The 17,932-nt window shown below is 39.0% G+C and overlaps 1 protein-coding gene and 1 long non-coding RNA gene across 2 annotated transcripts in view; both read left to right on the top strand.

Moving 5' to 3' along the window:
- Nucleotides 1–2,731, top strand: part of LOC113234073 (zinc transporter ZIP11) — a 56,745-nt gene extending 54,014 nt beyond the window's left edge. Inside the window, exon 7 of the mRNA XM_026469315.1 lies at nt 1,714–2,731. Within this exon, the coding sequence (XP_026325100.1) occupies nt 1,714–1,792 (79 nt within the window). The 3' untranslated portion in view covers nt 1,793–2,731. The remainder of the gene's footprint in view (nt 1–1,713) is intronic.
- A 2,004-nt stretch (nt 2,732–4,735) lies between these two features.
- The window catches only part of LOC113234155, a 78,787-nt gene continuing 65,590 nt past the window's right edge, over nt 4,736–17,932 (top strand). The window contains exon 1 of the long non-coding RNA XR_003310772.1: nt 4,736–5,032. This is a non-coding gene — a long non-coding RNA (uncharacterized LOC113234155). The remainder of the gene's footprint in view (nt 5,033–17,932) is intronic.

Raw genomic sequence — 17,932 nt, 5'->3', positions numbered from 1 at the left:
TTCTTTTACAAAATTTGCAAACACATGAACAACTAGCTCAGCGCCACATTGCAATCTAAACCTAATTTAAGACGTCGGGAACTGTATAATGTAGCTTATTACTTTTTTTTATCATAACAAGTGACGGGACGAACAAGTCGTGTGCTTGGTGTTAAGCGACACGCATGTCCATAGCAGTTGCAGTGCTACTCAGAGCTTTAAGTCGCAAAGATCTAAGGACTTTCACAAGGAGCTCTACTGCTACTGAAACCTCATACCTATCTATCGGGATTCTAAAATAATAACGATCGTTTCAGCTAACAAAGTACATAATCAAAGATCTCTATATTTGATAAGTCTCTACTTAATCCGATTGTTCATAGTGATACCAATAAGTTAATCCCAGCGCGCGTACATTTCAAATAGTTTATGATAGTAAACTCTTAAATTTAGCAATTTAGCTAATTGTTTATATAATTACGTGCCGCCGAGACAAAAATGCAATAATTGATTTTTGTGCCTGGCAGCGGCAGCTGTCACACCTGACCGCGTGATCACGAACGATAAGTGCGTGTAATGTCCAAAATGTCCTGCCTTAGTTACAATTTTATCTTGGTATGAATTTAAATATAGACGTTTGTAAGTAGTACTCGTATCTTGTACCGGAAACGTTGATGTTATCAGCTCATTCAAATCATGAGTGCCGGAAAGCTAGAGCTAAAGGCTGGAATAACAAACATCCACGGCTTGGGATGTTTAGCCGCACTTGCGCCCTATTACCGTATTTATTTGCATTCGTATTAACGTGCACCAACATGCCATAAATCATAGACTACGTATAAATAAGTCTTTATTTTCCCAATAAAATCTGATACATGTATAATGATATGCGAGTACGCGGAATCTTATTAATGTAATGGGCTGTAATTCCAGTTAGTGAATTCCGGGCGAGCATCAATGACCATTGTTTCTCTAAATCCGAGTGCGTGAGGTGCAAACACCATTGCCCGGTCTTTCCGATATCGTAATTCAGCTACCTCATTGATATTCAAATAACGCCACCGTGTTATTTCTCAATGACTCGCATTGTGTGACGTTAGCACTTTATAACGGACCTCTATGTATGTACATACAATTATGCATATCGCTGCGAAAATGCGTCAATCCACGACAATGCCTTAAAAACACAAATATTAATAAATTGTTTTTGTCCCTGCGCCGACCGACGTCAATCCCTTGCATCAGTTAAGTATGTATTTATCGGCCGGGAGGCCGGATATCAAGTTTAAAGCAGTATCAGTTGGAATAATATTTAATATATAGGAATATCGTTTTTCTATTAAGTACGCAGTTACAAAAGCTCTGATTGACAAGACAAATATAAATATATATATATATATATATTCTGCAGTAATATCCCTTAACTCTCCGCATGTAACTGTTAATTAGCAAGGTCATTTATCCAAAAAAATGGTTAATGTCACTTGTCTCTACCTAAGAGGGTTCCATCGGCAATGTTCGTTCTCCTTTGCTTACTAATACTGCAATTATGACTACCTTGCTATTGTTTCCTTCTCTTTGACAATTATGATATACACTCGTAGGTTCTTGTTTTTCGCTCTGGGTCCGCCCATTGCTGCCTTTTGGTAATTTTTTCACTTTAATTTTGTATATTTCGATAGCAGTGGAACATACATTTGTTTGAGACTACGAATTATTTATTTTTCTGTGCAGCGGTAATGGCAAATTGGCAACCTGGGGCTGCATCGTCGGCTTCGTAGTGATGATGTGCCTCGACGTCGGCCTGGGCTAACCCTTCTTCACATCATGCTCACCCCGTGCCTTCTCCACGACCACAGCTTCGGCCAATGGTTAGCAATAAGAAATCTTGTCTTTGACTGGTTATATTTAGGTAACTTTGCGCGTCGAACTCTCGTCTTGTAAATGGACATGTAAATATTTATATAGACAGCATTATTTAGACGATGAAGCGTATTCGGCACTGAAATAATTAACAAGAGTATGTGATTAATAATTTCCCAAAATATCAGTTCTTTGTGATTTTCAAGTTGGGTAGAATTGAAACTTTATGCAGATATTGCGCGCATTTATGTATTTAATGAAATAAAAGACAAAGATTTTTCATAAGCCAATGTACTTATAACTTAGTTAAGCTTTTCGTCTCGCCAGTTGTTGTCCTGAAAGTGCTTGAAAATACATATTGTTTTTAGGCTTAAAAGACAAGAGGTGGAATTCGTTGTAAATATGTACATAAGATCGTATTTATTACAATCAAATATCAGATTTATGAATCAAATAGTAGTATAATTCAAATTTATGTCATTTACTAGGTAAATTTTGTAAAACACTATCTTATTTAAGCATTTGTAGTGATACATTGTCAAAGAACTAACATATTGTATAAAAACAGCTTATTTACACTTAAAACATAATAATACAATTGAGTTGGTCACAAATAATATGTATTTATAAAGTTTATATTATTTCGATATTTTCAGTTTAGTTAGAAATAAATTATTTGCGAATTCCACCAAAATTTTAACTCCTATGAATGGTTATAACATGCTACTTACTTGATTTCATTGCCATCTCCCAATTATGGCTAGTGGTTCAAGCATATACCATTCGTGATAACAAAGTTATAAGTAAAATAATAATTAGTGTAAGGAAACCATTGTCTGACAACTAGCAAGTTTAGAAATTATTAGATAAACAAAGACAATATTTTGGAATTTTTCAAACGAAGAATCAAAGAAATAGCAATTAATTGATTAATAGTTTTTCTGTTGAATTGAGTTTAGAATGATTTATGAAATGATCACTTATGAAATTACTACACGAAATTGTTAAAATTTACACAGCACTTATTTGTCAATGGATGATTATTTTGTTGTATAAATTAGGAGATAATTCGTTTTATTTTACATTTTTAATATAATTTGGAATGAAGTTTAATACGGATATTATTTTTACTTACCCGTTGTTTTTTAATCGTATCGACGATGTTTTCTGTCTTTTTATTCTGCAAACACCGGGAAAGTACCTAGAGAAAGAGGTACTTCATAGAGTTTTACTGTTGAGCACGTGCAAAAGGAAAAATCAAGACAAAATGGCGTTGTACAATACATTTATTTAAAACGATAACGTATGATAAACCATAAATATGTACCTAATGCGTGACTATATTATGGTTTATCGGAGTTCCGAGAATCGGCTCATATATAACAGGAAACATTGGGACTCATAGTTCTATAGGGTCAACCAGGCTTCAAGCTATCAAGAACCAAAATAAAATGCGGGTTTCGTAAACTTGTCTCATAATTCATACTAATAAAGGGAAGATAAAAGCTCTACGGTCAGAATGCTGACTTATTCTTGTGATATACACTAAGTATATGCCCTATGAGAGGTCCCGGGGGTTTATTTAGAACACCCTTTTTAAATGGGTTCTGGTCTGACCGTTCTTTATTATTTAATTAGCAAATACATCACCAATATAAAGGGGCAAGATAGCCAGACAGGCGTATAGGCAGGGACGGGCGGGGAGAAAGATTGGGAGGAATGCCGTCACTCATGAATCCCATTAGAAAAATCGCCCAAAGGGCGTGCGGCGCTACGCGGTCGTCGACCCCCGGGTGCAGTGTGCAGTGTAAGTACACCCGCTGCCCGCGCCCAAACACCCGAATTCTTGCGCGTACATTCCGCCGTTAAAATCACTACATACAGACTGATTTGCGCGACTCTTACCAAAGGCATTCAAGGTACGCGAGTAGTATGAAAACCTAGCCGGTACTATGACAACGTTAATTATTCTATATGGTTGTAATAAGGATGCTTCATTAAATTAGGGAATTGTACAAAAAAAAGCATTCGAGGGTGTTGTATAAAACGAGATTTTAATCGCTTATGTAGTTAGTGCATCGTACATGCACTGTATCGTGTGTAGCGCTGTGGAACCCTCTGAATGGCATCCATGGAATGCTGCACGCGGCTGCATGTGGCGTGGCGTCGTCGGCGCACGCGCTCGTTCGCCACCGCTCGTTTGTTTTGAGGATCGCTTGTCGAAGCTTCTCGCTCGCGCCCCGTATTACCTTGCATTATAGATCATTGTGCCTCTACTTGTACGGATGCCGTACTAGCTCCATCTCTATGTTATCTGTTGACGGATATTTTTACCTACTAACAGGGAGAAGAAATTTTAATTTTCTTATTCGTCTCTGATATGACTGCGAAACTCTATGGTAAATATATAAATCCGTCACATTTCAAATACCAGTTACATGATTGAATAAGCAATACGTAATAGATCGATAATACCAGCTTTATGCAAGTTTTCGTAAAATACAAAAGTTCTTCTTTATCTCAGGGTTCTTTTCCGACTCTAAATGAATTTTGCAGGCAGCGTCGCATACTTATTTTATCTGGTTTTTTTATCAAATAAACAGCTAGAGTGCATTCACAATGCGATTAATAGTTGTTTTTTCTTCCTAAACATTCTTTAATAACAAACTAAAGGGTCATTGCTACTTAATGAATTCACATTAAAACAAAAAGATAAAATTTGAACACGTTGATGTGTCGTTAATATGCCTGAGATCGGGGGCGCGGTGCATACGATCGATAGTGTAATGTGAAACATCGGCGGTCTCATTTCCATTCATTCGATGTTTGTTGACAATCGGGCGGTGGCGCAGTCAGAGGGCGCAGGGTGAGGGGTGCCCCTCGCGGCGCAGTCAGCGCCGTGCGCCCGCGCCCCGCGCACGCTGATGCACGTTGCACCGCGTTGCACCCGCCGCGCAGCCGCCTTCGCGCATCGTCGTGACCCAGCACCATGCTGGATGCAACTCACTGGTTCTTTCCCTATATGCTAAAACAACACTGCTCGTGTCGAATGAGTTTGCACAGCATGGTGACAGTGATGTTTGCAACTATGCAATTAACCCCCAACAATCACTACTGCACGCTGATGAACTATTACAGCATTGTTTACGTCTCGTTCGCCTGTGCCTGTGCCCGCGCTACGCGCATACACGTAAGTTATGCATGTCCTGTGTCGCATATGATTTCGCAATGCATTGGATCCGATACACGTGTTTGTTTATTTACGTTGTAAATGCGCAACAGTTGCATTGTCTGTCATTTCATAATCAAGAACCTAATATAATAAATACATGTATTTATAATAATCTTGGATGCATAGTTATAATTTGATTAGTTGCTGTTACTTCTATGAAATAAATATAAGTATACTTTAGGTAAATAGGAAAGACCAAAAATGTAACAGCTCTACATTTTTCGTGTGAAGAATTATTGTGTTCGTTACAAAATCTAAAACCGTTGGTGTTTGGAAACACGTGGTGAATATTGACAGGTGATAGTAGACTTTATGAAAGGCAGTGAGAGTTGTAAGTGCAACGACGCGATCATGAATCGCAATTTGTGGCGCGCAGACGGCGCGGTCGGAAGTGGCGCGGGTAGCTGGGGGGCTGCGATGGCGCACACACCTGCCCTGTTACGCCGTATTTGCGCTACCACTTTGTTTATTTTGTTTCTCGTGTGTAAAATACTCTATCTTCATTGTCCCTTCATCCATATAATCATTTATGCTGACCATAGGAAACTGCGAGATGCGGTAGTATTTGCTGCGTAGTAATAAACGCTATATTGTGTTTCGTGAAGTTTGAACCTTTCGTCACCTTTGCGATAAGAGACGTGTAAATAACTAGTTAGGAAGTTTTATTGTTGCAACATTGATCGCGAAACGGAATTGTCCAGTAACGTCGGCGGCCGGACAACGCACGGTGCAGTAAGTTAAAGACGGACGTGTTGCGTCGCAGCACTTTATTGGCTACATCCGTGACATCAGGCGATATCACGGGTTCATTAGAGCTTCTGTCGTCTATGCTTTTCTATACCACGTATAATAAGCTTTATTCTTAGTTGAAATATTCTTTGTTGGGGTTATTAAGCTTTTCAAAGTTCTGTACTAAATAATTCTAGGCACTGCAGTTTCAAAGTTGCAAAATTTAACGATGCAAATGAGTCAATAATTATAAGATATTAGCAATGTCAAAATATAATTATTAAACGAACATTAAGAGTAGTTTGAGTTACTATAGATTACTAAGGGTCGTATTCTAGAACTCTATTCAATGCTCAAGTCAGGACTTGAGTATGATTCAAAGCACTAGAAATTATACTCAAGTCCTTGCGTTTAGGGTCGTATTTCCAGTGCTTGAAATCATACTCAAATCCTGACTTGAGCAATGAGTAGAGTTCTAGAATACGACCCTAAATCTCGACCATCAAAATCACACTCGCAAGAGACATCAACGTGTCATAAACTACCGATTATAAGAGTGTATTTTGTAATGATAAGAGATTCGTATTTCAGTAACAGTTGTCCAACAATTTCCAAAGTTGTAAATTACCCATAAAAATGTGCAAAGACGCGAATCGCTGCAAACTCGGTAAATGGTCGCTCACGACTCCCGTTCTAGTCCCAGAATTTATTTAACATTTACAACTTAATTTATTATAGATACCTATATCAGACCTATTTTTTTTTATTTAGAATCTAAAAAAGGGGTACAATTTTCTTAGCTAAACATAGACCTACAAAACTGTATGTACTGTTTGTCTGCAGGTTCGAAACGAGTTAAGTTAAAAAATTACAAATTGACAATTAGTGTGGTTAAAACTTCTTAAATAACATAATTACTATTTAACAAAAAATTGTGAAATAAAAATCTTTCAACATTTTTTAAAATTTACATTAATGTCTAAAAACCTTTGATAAACTGTTTAATAGGGAATACGTTTCCTTACTTATCTCCATGGTAGTTAATGACTCCTACAATTACAATTTATTATTGCCCGGAGTTCATTTGACATTCGTAATATTCTCAAAAATGTCAGGTCTTGACCGTTTATCCTTCAAATATTATTGATCTTTACGCACCAATTTCAAAATAGAAAAGATAGTTTTATGTATTAACCCAAGGGGCAGCGGAAACCGGCGTACGACGTGGCAGAAGGCATTAAATTTATCCATGTATATTTTATGCTGTTATAATGGAGATAAGGTATAAATTCCAATGCTCTGAGACGCAGAGAGAAATATACACCGCAATGCTCCGAGGTCGGTCTCATAGCATTGCAATTTATACCTTCTTTCCAATTGAAAAGCAGCAGTAGGAGCATGAGGAAACGGCCAAAATATATTGACAGATTAGGCTATCCCATCCTTCTTCGTAATGCGATGCCAGAAAATGGAAATTTGCTGTTTGCATCTTCCGTATGCATTCATTACAAACCTCGGCGTTTTCAGAGCGAGCTCGCTCAATTGTGGACCGCATTCTGACAAATCAATCTCGATTATGGTCAAGAGTGAAACTCATAGGTATTTAAAAAAAAACTACACATCCTTACATGGTCATTGCTGTATTGTGATATGAGCTATTGCTGCCTTCCTGTTTTGAAAGGTAAGGATGCTAGTGAACATGGGACTTGTCAATTTGTGTCCCACGATGACGGCGCTGTGGCAGTGCCTCTTCTTTGACTTAAAGCTTCGAGTGGCACTGCAAATGTTATAGACAGGCGTGTCGCCTACCATCCGTAGTGTGCTACTACGGACCCCTTATACTCATTATACGTTTCCTAGGAAACGCCCTTACATTTCCTGATTCCTGAAAGGGTTCCATATAGTATGAGTGCCCAAAATACTTAAATTTCCTTTTATAAGCTATTTCTTTCACTTTGCCAGATTAGTAACTTTCCCGTCTAATTTCCAGACCTAAGAGCGGAAAGGCTCGGGTAAAAGTAAAGGGCTAGGAGCGGTACGGCTCAATGATGATGTACCTATAGGTACGGACAACGGCACATCAGACTAGACATTTTTGTTCGAAAATCGCCACCAGTGCAACGGAACAAGATGCGTCATTGTGTAGCGTGATGTGCTGGCGTGTGTACATCGGAGTCATTAAAGATATAAAAGTGAAGATCAGATGATATATAGAAATAGACAAATACTGATTCCAGAAAGGTGTAAATATATATATCGCACTGTTTATACATTAGTGTATTAACTCAAAGAGTGTATTTTTTCAGAATCGCTACTCACTTCCAGCGAAATGTTGTTAAAATGTATGTATAGGATAAAGTTTATTTATTACATGTCTGTAATAATAATATAATACTATAGTAAATATTAGTTGGAACTCTTTCAAGAATCAGGACATGTAAGGGCCGAAACGTATAAAAATATAGATGAAGTGATAAGGGGTCCGTAGTTTCACATTACACACCAGGCGCCCGACTTGGTCGTCTCTTGGTAGACTTGGTATCATAAACAAAAAATCAATATAAATGTAAAATTTTAGCAGGAATTTTTTTTTATTTAAATAAAGTGCGCATTGGACTTCCATCTCACCTTATGGAAAGTGACTATGAAGTCGACGATGGAGCATGCACAATCCTTAGAATATCCGCAACATAAGGTTGGAACGCCAGCCTACGTCTGGTCCCCCGGTGATGCAAAGGGGAAGGCGGAATTAAATCGCGAAATTCTCTCGCACACTCCGTGATATATCCTGTAGAACACCGATAAGCAGGCAAATTTACGGCGGTGTTCAAGGCTCTGCAACTTCTCCTCTATTAATTCGTAATCATCTATAAACCTCTTCACACGTTTTTCAACTGAATTCAAGGTGGTCAGTTGGTATTTACAGTACCATCCCATGGGTGACAGCAGTACTCCATACATACATTTTTGGCCATGGATTCAACGTTACTGCCGAAAATCAAATCGGACGACAGGTCCATTCCAAGTATATGGTCTACTATCGGTATGGACATACCACGAAATGACGGAGTCAGGTTAAAGGGACTCCCGTGTAGTGGAGAATACACATGCTTACGTTTTGGTAGCGTTAAATTTGACTAGATTGGCATCGCCCCAATCGGAGACTGCGGTAAGTTTCAAATCTAAACGACTAACCATGGACTCTCGACGAGACTGGATTTCTTCTCCACTGACCCTTGCTTTGGTCAAGTACTTGTCTACAACTGTGCTGTCATCAGTATACCCGAAAGTAGCTGGAATTAACATATCGTTGATAGGCAACAGAAAGAGCGTTGCGGACAGTACGGAACCCTGAGGGACGCTGCAAGTGCTTCGCTATGCCATTCTATAGCCTCGCTCCATAAGTGACAAGCGTACACAAGAATATCCCCGGTAAATCGCTCTCGTCGGAATCCGTACTGGTGATCACTGAGGAGACGGTTGTTAAGTACACATTCCACAGTCTTGCAGAGTGTGGAAGTGACTGAGATAGGTCTATAGTTGTGAGGTTATAAATTTCAAGTAGTTTTCGAAACTTTTCAAAGACAATTGAGTCACTGAACACTAAGCTTGACCGGCGAATATTTAACACTCGCCTATGCACATGCTATATATGAATTGAGTAAGCTCTATCGAGTAACAGTACATGATTGCAAACAGGCAGTTACCTCTATGCGCGCGCATGTTTTTACTTGCCCACACTTTTTCAAATAAATTTTGTCGATTTGTTAAATATCTGTTAAATATAATTTTATGTTGTTTTGCGGATTGAGAATACTTGGGAAGACATAACGAAACAAACGACATAATGTGCAAAAAAAATTCCCCGTGATTCAGTACTTCACTTTAAGAGAATCTGTAATTTTAATCCGTATCCAGAGCAAATCCCTACATTTTATCAATTAAATTACAATATTTGCCGAGTAGACAGAGCACAAAGAATAATATTTTTTTGTTATTTGTAGATTTTTCGTGATCCATGGTAAACGTATAACGTCTCCGTGTCTATTTTAGAAATAACCTAATGGATTGTGACACAAATTGGTCGCAGAAGCGTAACGTACTAAACAAAAAAATGCAAGCAACCAGTTGATCGGCATCGAACATTATTGGTTTTGTCCAAATTACAAGTTGACAAATTTTATTCTACCAGTTTCGTGATAAAACTATAATATAGATCTGACGAGGTACTCTGAAGTGGGCGCTTAAACATTAACAGCGACACAAGTGGTATGGCGTCACTCCTATGTAACGAATTGCATAATTATTCGCTGCTTTTAGTTCAAATGTTACGATTTAATAACATCGTTATAAATTATAATCACTCGAAGTAAATTTTGAAGACTGCAAATTTATGTACTGTAATACTATTATTTCTTTTGTGATTTTACGTACTCTCATTATTGTTATTAAAAAACGTTTGCTTACTATTTCGTAATAAGTATTGAACAAAATAAGAAACATACCATGGCTTATTATTCATAAGGCCTATTAGCACTTGTTTTCATGAGCCTCGCATAGAATTACTGCAATTCAATATTTAAATGTGATTAAATTTCAAAACGGTCTGCGTTGACGTCATCGGTGACGACACTGCGTTGGCGCAGTAGCTACACGCGAAATACAGTATAACGACGGCGGCGGCGGCGGTGGCGATCCGACGGTCGATAAACACCAGCGCAGATATCTGACCGCCATGTTACGACAACGTTCAAATTCGGACAATTACAGGCCGGCAATAATGGTTACGACGCCAGTTCAACGTAAGATATTAAACTATATTACACATATCGAACGAGTATTATCTCTTAGTTAAATTACTCACTTACTGATAAAAAACTTGGCCGGTACAACCCATGCATACATATACTTGGTTAGCTAAGTAAGCTGTGTACTGCTAAATTAGTCTCTTAGCGAGTTTTTACTGTGTACAATCTGTCTGTGAGGTAGAGTCGCGGGCGCACAAAACGACTCCGTGGATGAATTACATATCGGAGTGTAATTACTTATTTGGACAGATCTATTAGTGAGTGCGTCTTGGAGTTGAGAGGCGATAATGAGGAGTGCAATAGTGACGTCACAGCGGCGTGAGAGGAGCGGGGGCGACGAACACGCGGGGGGCGGCGCGGGACACCGAGGACGGAGCCGCGCGCCCGTTCATTGTAGTTTTTCAATTATTGTTTAATTAGGGCGAAGCGGCGGCGGAGCGGCGCCAGGGTGCACTCACTCGCGGCCCGCTAGTACGTATTATTTGTTAAATGTACTACGACCATTATGGGAACAACGATTAGATAGTGTAGATAAATAGTCGTTACACTTTAAATCACACCCAACAGTGTACATTTAATATGTGATAATTAAATTAAAGTATCTCGATCCTGGTATGTACATAGACTTGTATACATCGTGAATACTTCGAGTTAAGTGTTAAATATTAATTAATTCTAGTCATAATAATGACAGTTCATATTCATTTATTGCTTTTTTCACATGGAGTTCTCTAGTGTAATTTGTCGGGTTGGAAAATTAACAAGCGAGCGAAAATGGAGGCTAATGGCGTTAAAGTTTCGATATTGCAAGACTATCTATATGGAGACTGAAACCAAATAATTGACCTTTCATTTTACTTTAAAATTGTCGGGTATAAATTGGTATTTCTGGAAGTAAAATAGAAAGCAGCTTAATGAGCGGAGCGTTAAATTACTCCAATTGGGAGCTCAAAGTTCTGCCACATCGCCATGCAGCGTGTGGTCACCGGATTCCAATTGGACATGCACTTAAATAAATTATTACACCGTTTGATTAGTTTTCGTATTATTACAAATTATTATATTTCATTTCAGTAGAGTCGAATCTACCAAATGACAAAACTGTTTTGCACCTTAAGTCGTGTCGCACATATCTCAAAAGACATTAATGCAATATCAAAGCAAATAAAAATATTTTAAGGTAATATAATGTCTATAATAATGTCTTTTGTTAGTTGAAGGGCGAAATGGTTCACAAAGGTAAGGTATCTGGTAACCAGCGCACTTGCACATTATAATAGATAAAGGACATTAAAATAAAATCAGTTTTTACAGTGCCTGGTCCATTGTATAGTATGTCCAATATTTTATGCATACAAATAATGTGAAGTCGTATTGTCTATTTACAGACATGCACAAAACAATGTATCCAGTACTGGATGTGCAGTGAAAACATCTTGAATAAAACGAAAATTCAATGAGTCTATTTGGCGAAGCAGATTTCAGTTGTTAAATTTCGCGAATGATTAGATGTTGCGGTGCAGACAGTGAATCGGTTGATAATGGCTGGCTCGCTATCTGCGGGCGGCGACCGCGCCGGGGGCCCGCGGGGTTGGCGCGGCGGCGCGGCGCGAGCGCGGCGCGGAAAGAGCGCGAAAAAAGGCGAACGGCAGGCGCGCGCGGATCCGCGCCGCGCGCCTTTCACGAGGTCGACGCCCGGGGCCCGCCGAAACCGACCCCCGGCCCCCCAACCGTCGCACCTCTGACCCTCTAGCGAATTTCCCAATTTTACAGGCAATACGAGAAAAACAGCCACCGAGCCGCCTCTAAACTGCAGCACACGCTATCTCGCATTGTCGCATCGAGTACATTATCCAAAGTCTATTTTAGGATACTACGTCGAAGTCTCAAGGTGAGTTGCGAACTGCTGTAACTGCAGCAACGGCGACGATTGGATAATCTGAAGTCGACAGCGGTAGAAGCGTTTCGTGGCATATTAGCCTCCTAAACGTCTTTCCGAGAAGGAGCGTTAAATTCTGCGCAAAAATTAGATCAGGCCGAATGCAAAAAAAATGTTTTATGACACGCCTCTGCGTGCGATCACATGACGCGACGCACCGGTAATAAAAGGACCATTACTGTCGACTCTGATGAGCTTTGCCCACGTAATCACATGGTTCTCATGTTTGTGGTAGATCAGGCATCAAAAAAGAACTCTGAGACGCTAAACAATTGTAAATCATTCCCAATATTCGTGCGTTAGTAACGACAAACGGGCATTTACAATTCTGATAAATTTGTAATGTCTTACCGCCGCACCCTGTAACAAAATATAAAATTATTACTTTATATGTAGGTCTTCTCTGTATAGTAAAATAAATAAAATAATTAGATGCAATGACGAATTTCTTATAGTGATGCGTGTAAAGTTGTATATGAATGAAGAAGTTATGTGATTAGTCGAATAGACGTATGAAGTGGACGTGCGCGCTCATCGCCAGTATCCGGGCCAATGCCAGTCGTACCTAATCTAGAAAAGTATTGTCCTCGACGTTTGGAGCGATAACCAAATGGCTGAGTAGAGTCACAAACGACTTTATTGAAACTACGCAAAGTATTATTTTGTTTGCTGTCAACGACTGGAGGTTGCGCGTGAGATATGTGAAGTCAAAGCATGCGGGTCGCGCGGCGTTCTCACGCTTTGAATATTCCTGCTCCCGGCGGCCCGCGTCCGCCCCCTACGCCGCGTCTCGCCACCACCGGCCCTTCAATGACGTCCCCTGACTCCCACTCCAAGTATCCCAGCCACTAATTGAATGAACCTCTCTTAAGTCTGTTTACATCCGCGCTGCTGCAGTCGCAGCTCTACATTCTCAACAAATGTACATACACCGCTTTATCATACTACAAACTCTTTTCTATTGGCTCTGTAATCAAATTGCCTCCTGCTTAAAACACTGTCTTTACTTTTCATATTTTGGTATGAATGAATATGAATATATATTTATTCAAAGGTCATGTTTTATTGTAATCGGTACCTGTTGCCGACACTCTACTCCGCAGCCAGTTCTAGCATGGCTCAATGCGAAAACTTGTTTAAAAATATATTAAAATGCGAAGTATCGCACGTAAATAAAGGCAGCTTGAATGTGGTTTTAAAAAGATGAATGAAAAATTGTGTACATAATTTGAATTTGTCTGCCAAAGAGCTAGCAATACTTATGTCACGACGACGTCGCGGCGCCGTTCCGGACATCTCGCCAAAACAAGCAATTTTTTTCTTCAATATGCTTTACAAGTTTATGAGTTCTCAGGCGTAATGAATCGACGGTAATTTTTCGTCCAAAAGTCGCGTGCATAACTCACGACGGCATTGCATAGGACAGCCGGCTCTCCCACGCTGCTTAAACGCAAGAATGTATTATTCATCCTTGACTTACTTTTTTAAAATCGAACCTATTATGCGGTAGTCCGTTTCCGTGAGAACTAAACAGTATGTCATACTTATGGCGCTTCCGAATATTACTTACCTATTTGCTTAAAGACACATTTGTTGTAATGATTCATGTTTAGTAATTGTTTATCGATGCACAATATAGAGCTCTGAAAAGATGTACCGATGGCAAAAGAAAACCTAAGTAAGACCCTTTAACATTGTATTTAGCTTAGCATACAACAATAAAACTAATCAATGTATTCTATGTATACAATCCGAAAAAAATTAGTAAGTACTTACATTAATTATATATTTTTTTGAAATATTATGTATCTTTGGCTTGACTTTAAAAATATTTTTGTTTTTAATGAAAGTTACTATGCATAATATTTCGAGATTGAAAATATAAATTGTAATGTAATCCGTGGACCTGTACAACCTAATCTAAATTAAATCAAATAGTTGGAATAATCGAGTATAAAAGGTGTGGAACTGGACGCACAAAGCGGCCGGAGTCGGCGAAGCCGCACCTCGTGGAAGGCGACACCTCGACTTCTGCGAAATGACGCAAGAAAACGTAGTCAAGACATGCGGCGATGGCCCGCAAAATTGGTAGACTATGCATCAATCGTCCCGCATGTATCATTCCTGGTGGTACCGATCTGTATGAAGTACTTTTTTTATGATATCAAGTGACGAGACGAACAAATCATGTAGTAAGTGACACGCCTATCTATTAGAGGTGCAGCGCCGCTTAAGGGCGCATTTATTCGACACGAATTTCATCGCGCACCCCGCGAGGCCGCCGCGCGGTTGCCGAGCGGAGTCCGCGTTGCCGCCGCGCAGCAACCGCGCGCGTCTAACTGTAATGACAAAATACGCTCTATTTGTTTAGCTTTTACGTTTTAACTTAAATGAGCGTTCCGCACGCGGGCGACCCTGACTTGAATTTGGTCTACGCGGCGGCCGCGTGAAAACTTTCTCCTCGTGTAACTGGGCGCTACAGCTTTAAATCGCAAAGATTTGAGGGGTTGATTCGCAAAGCGCTCGTCACCTTGAGACATTGACCGGTCCCATGTGCCTGTAATTTCACCAGCACCCTTACCCTTCAGAACCGGAACGCAGTAATGTTTACATTAGCGCTTGACGACAGAAATAGTATGTGGTAGAACTTCCCTGGACGATCTCTTTCACAAGGAGCCCTACTGCTACTTAAAATTGCCTCAGGAGGTGCGGTAGTCCCCATTTCAGTACTGCTGCATTCCGGACAGAAGGGTGGAGAGAGTTATTACATTCACAGGCATAACCACGACTGGTAACACATTCCAATGTTACGAACACTTCCTCGCCAATGCAAATACGCAACGGTTAACGACTTTCTATCAGGTATACAGACTGATTGCTTCGAATACTATAAAAATGGGGATACATGAGAAATGAAACTATCGAGTTCTTAGGTTTTCGCAATTGTTACACATGGGAAATGAAACAGTGCATGGTGGACCATGGGATCTGTAAAGGGACCGAAAGGACGGTTTGTTTCAAAAAACAAATATACGCGATTTGACCATGGGGCATGGTCACGGCACACTGAGATGATAAAGTTATCAACTAGTTATGTTTAATATTAATGCAAATCATCGTTTTTAGAAACCATAATAAAAAGTAAGGTGGTTTGCATTAATATTAAACATAACTAGTTGATGACTTTACCATCTCAGTCAGCCGTGACCATGGGACCTGGGAAAAAAAACAAATACTTTTACGCGATTTAGATCCGAAAAAAAAAAATATTTTCATCTCCCATGTGTAACAGTCGCGAAAACTACTAACTAGGAATTCGATTTTGGGTATGTACTTTATCTGCACTCGTTCTCGTCATATGAGTCATTCCTCTGACAACACAAATGTTGGACAATAAAGCTGCAACAACAAATCTGTTCATGAATCAGTTATTTTTAACGACAAATGAATCATGATTGAGTGTGTTTTTATTCTGATAATAATTTTATTAATTAATCCCTACTTATAAATTATCGATTCTAAGAATATCTTGTAATGCATGCTCTGGGTTTTATCCTGTAGGTGTAACATATGAGTCATGATGTTAATTTATGTATTAGGTAAATACTATATATAAATATATTTGTGAGTTGCACGTGTATCGATTTTGCATTATAAGTATTTTTATAGATTGACGATTACGACACAAGCGACTTTGTATACATACCTACCCAATATTTAGAGTAGCTGTTCAATAAACACGATTCTCGGAAAAATTACCAGTCTCTTTTCTGAGAACGGTCTATGAGACCTGTGTGATTGCACACCTGTGTGTGTAAACTAGAGCCTACACTACGAAATTCAATGTATTCTAAAATCGTGTTTTATTATTAAATATAGAAGAATATATTTCACTTGTTGGGATGATCACCTTTGTATATGTCCTTTATAACTTGTGTTTCATGTATCTTTTTTTTTGTGCAATAAAGAGTTATTGAAGTATTGATGATTTTATTAATCATACAACAAATAAAAAGAAATTAATAATGTAATTTATTATTATTTTTACCGCGCTATTTAATAGTACTTCTTACACAATTGTAATAATATATACCAAAGCCGTGGGGTAGCCTAATGGTTTGACCTACCACCCCTCAAGCAGAGGCCGTGGATTCGAATACGGGCTCGCATCTCTGTGTTTCTCGGAATTTATGTGCGAAAGTTATTTTGAAATTTACCATGAGCTTTTCGGTAAAGGAAAACATCGTGATGAAACCAGCCCTCTTTAGCATGGCCACGCATGATAGTCGCGACACGCGCGACAAAATTGAAACAAGCGCGCACTATTGGCTGTCTCAATCAGACTTAATTTAGATAGTCAATAGCGCGCTCTTATTTCAATTTTATCGCGCGTATCGCGACTATCTTGCGTAGTCATGCTACGGAGGCTGCAGTCGAAAGAGGTTCACAACACTCGGAATACGTGTGAAGTCCCCAACCCGCATTGGGCCAGCGTGGCGGACTATGGCCTAAACCCTCGCCTGAGAGAAGACCCGTGCGTGTCTTTTCTGGGACGTATATAAATGGGTTAATTATAGATGTCAGGAAATCCCAAACTTGATTTTTAAAAAAGGTGTTCACTAAAACTTCTATAAAATACGAAAGTTTGATAATGCCATATATATCGTATTGTCATTATGCATAATCGGCTCCTCATAGTTAAATTCTAGGCGATCATTTCATTAAAAAAAATCAATAATACATGACGAAAATATTTGATACCTAATTTACTGGAAACCCCGTAAGATGTGCTGAAAGCATTATTACCTGTATACTTTACTTTTTATTATATTAATATGTATGTTAGTCTATAAGCTATGTGTTTTATGTGTCTTTCGTAAACTGAAAATAAATAAATAAAGTATTTGTGACAATTTAAGACTGAGGTAAAAACGAACTTTGTCTTCGAGTAAGCGAAGATGGCAAGTTAGGTAAGCAAATTTTTATGGATTTACAAGACGATCTTTGGCGACGTTTAAGCAAGAAATGAAATTTCGAGCTCACTTCGTAAGTTCTTACTTAAATTAAGGCAAAGATGGTTTTATAGATGCTAAAAACTTGCTTAGCTTTGCTTAGTAGATCTCCATAGACGACAGGCATCGATTTGCTGTAACTTACTGCTGCTGTAGTTGGTTACATTGAAGGCAAAAGAGTCCATGGTTCAAGTAGAGAAAGCTACTTATTCTACCAATCTTTGCCAGTTGAATGACCACAGACCTCAGTTATGGGGGTAATCTAGAGGTCGGGATCATGTAGATACTTTCATTTCCTCGTTACCATTATATGAACTCCTTCCTTTGGCACGATCTTATATCCGTTCTGTCATCTGCATTTACTTTTTCT

This window comes from Hyposmocoma kahamanoa, unplaced genomic scaffold, assembly GCF_003589595.1.
Source record: "Hyposmocoma kahamanoa isolate Upper Pololo Valley unplaced genomic scaffold, ASM358959v1 81, whole genome shotgun sequence".
NCBI classification, from domain to species: Eukaryota; Metazoa; Arthropoda; class Insecta; order Lepidoptera; family Cosmopterigidae; genus Hyposmocoma; species Hyposmocoma kahamanoa.
Note: the sequence above shows the minus strand (reverse complement) of the source record. Positions and strands in the feature narration are given on the sequence as shown.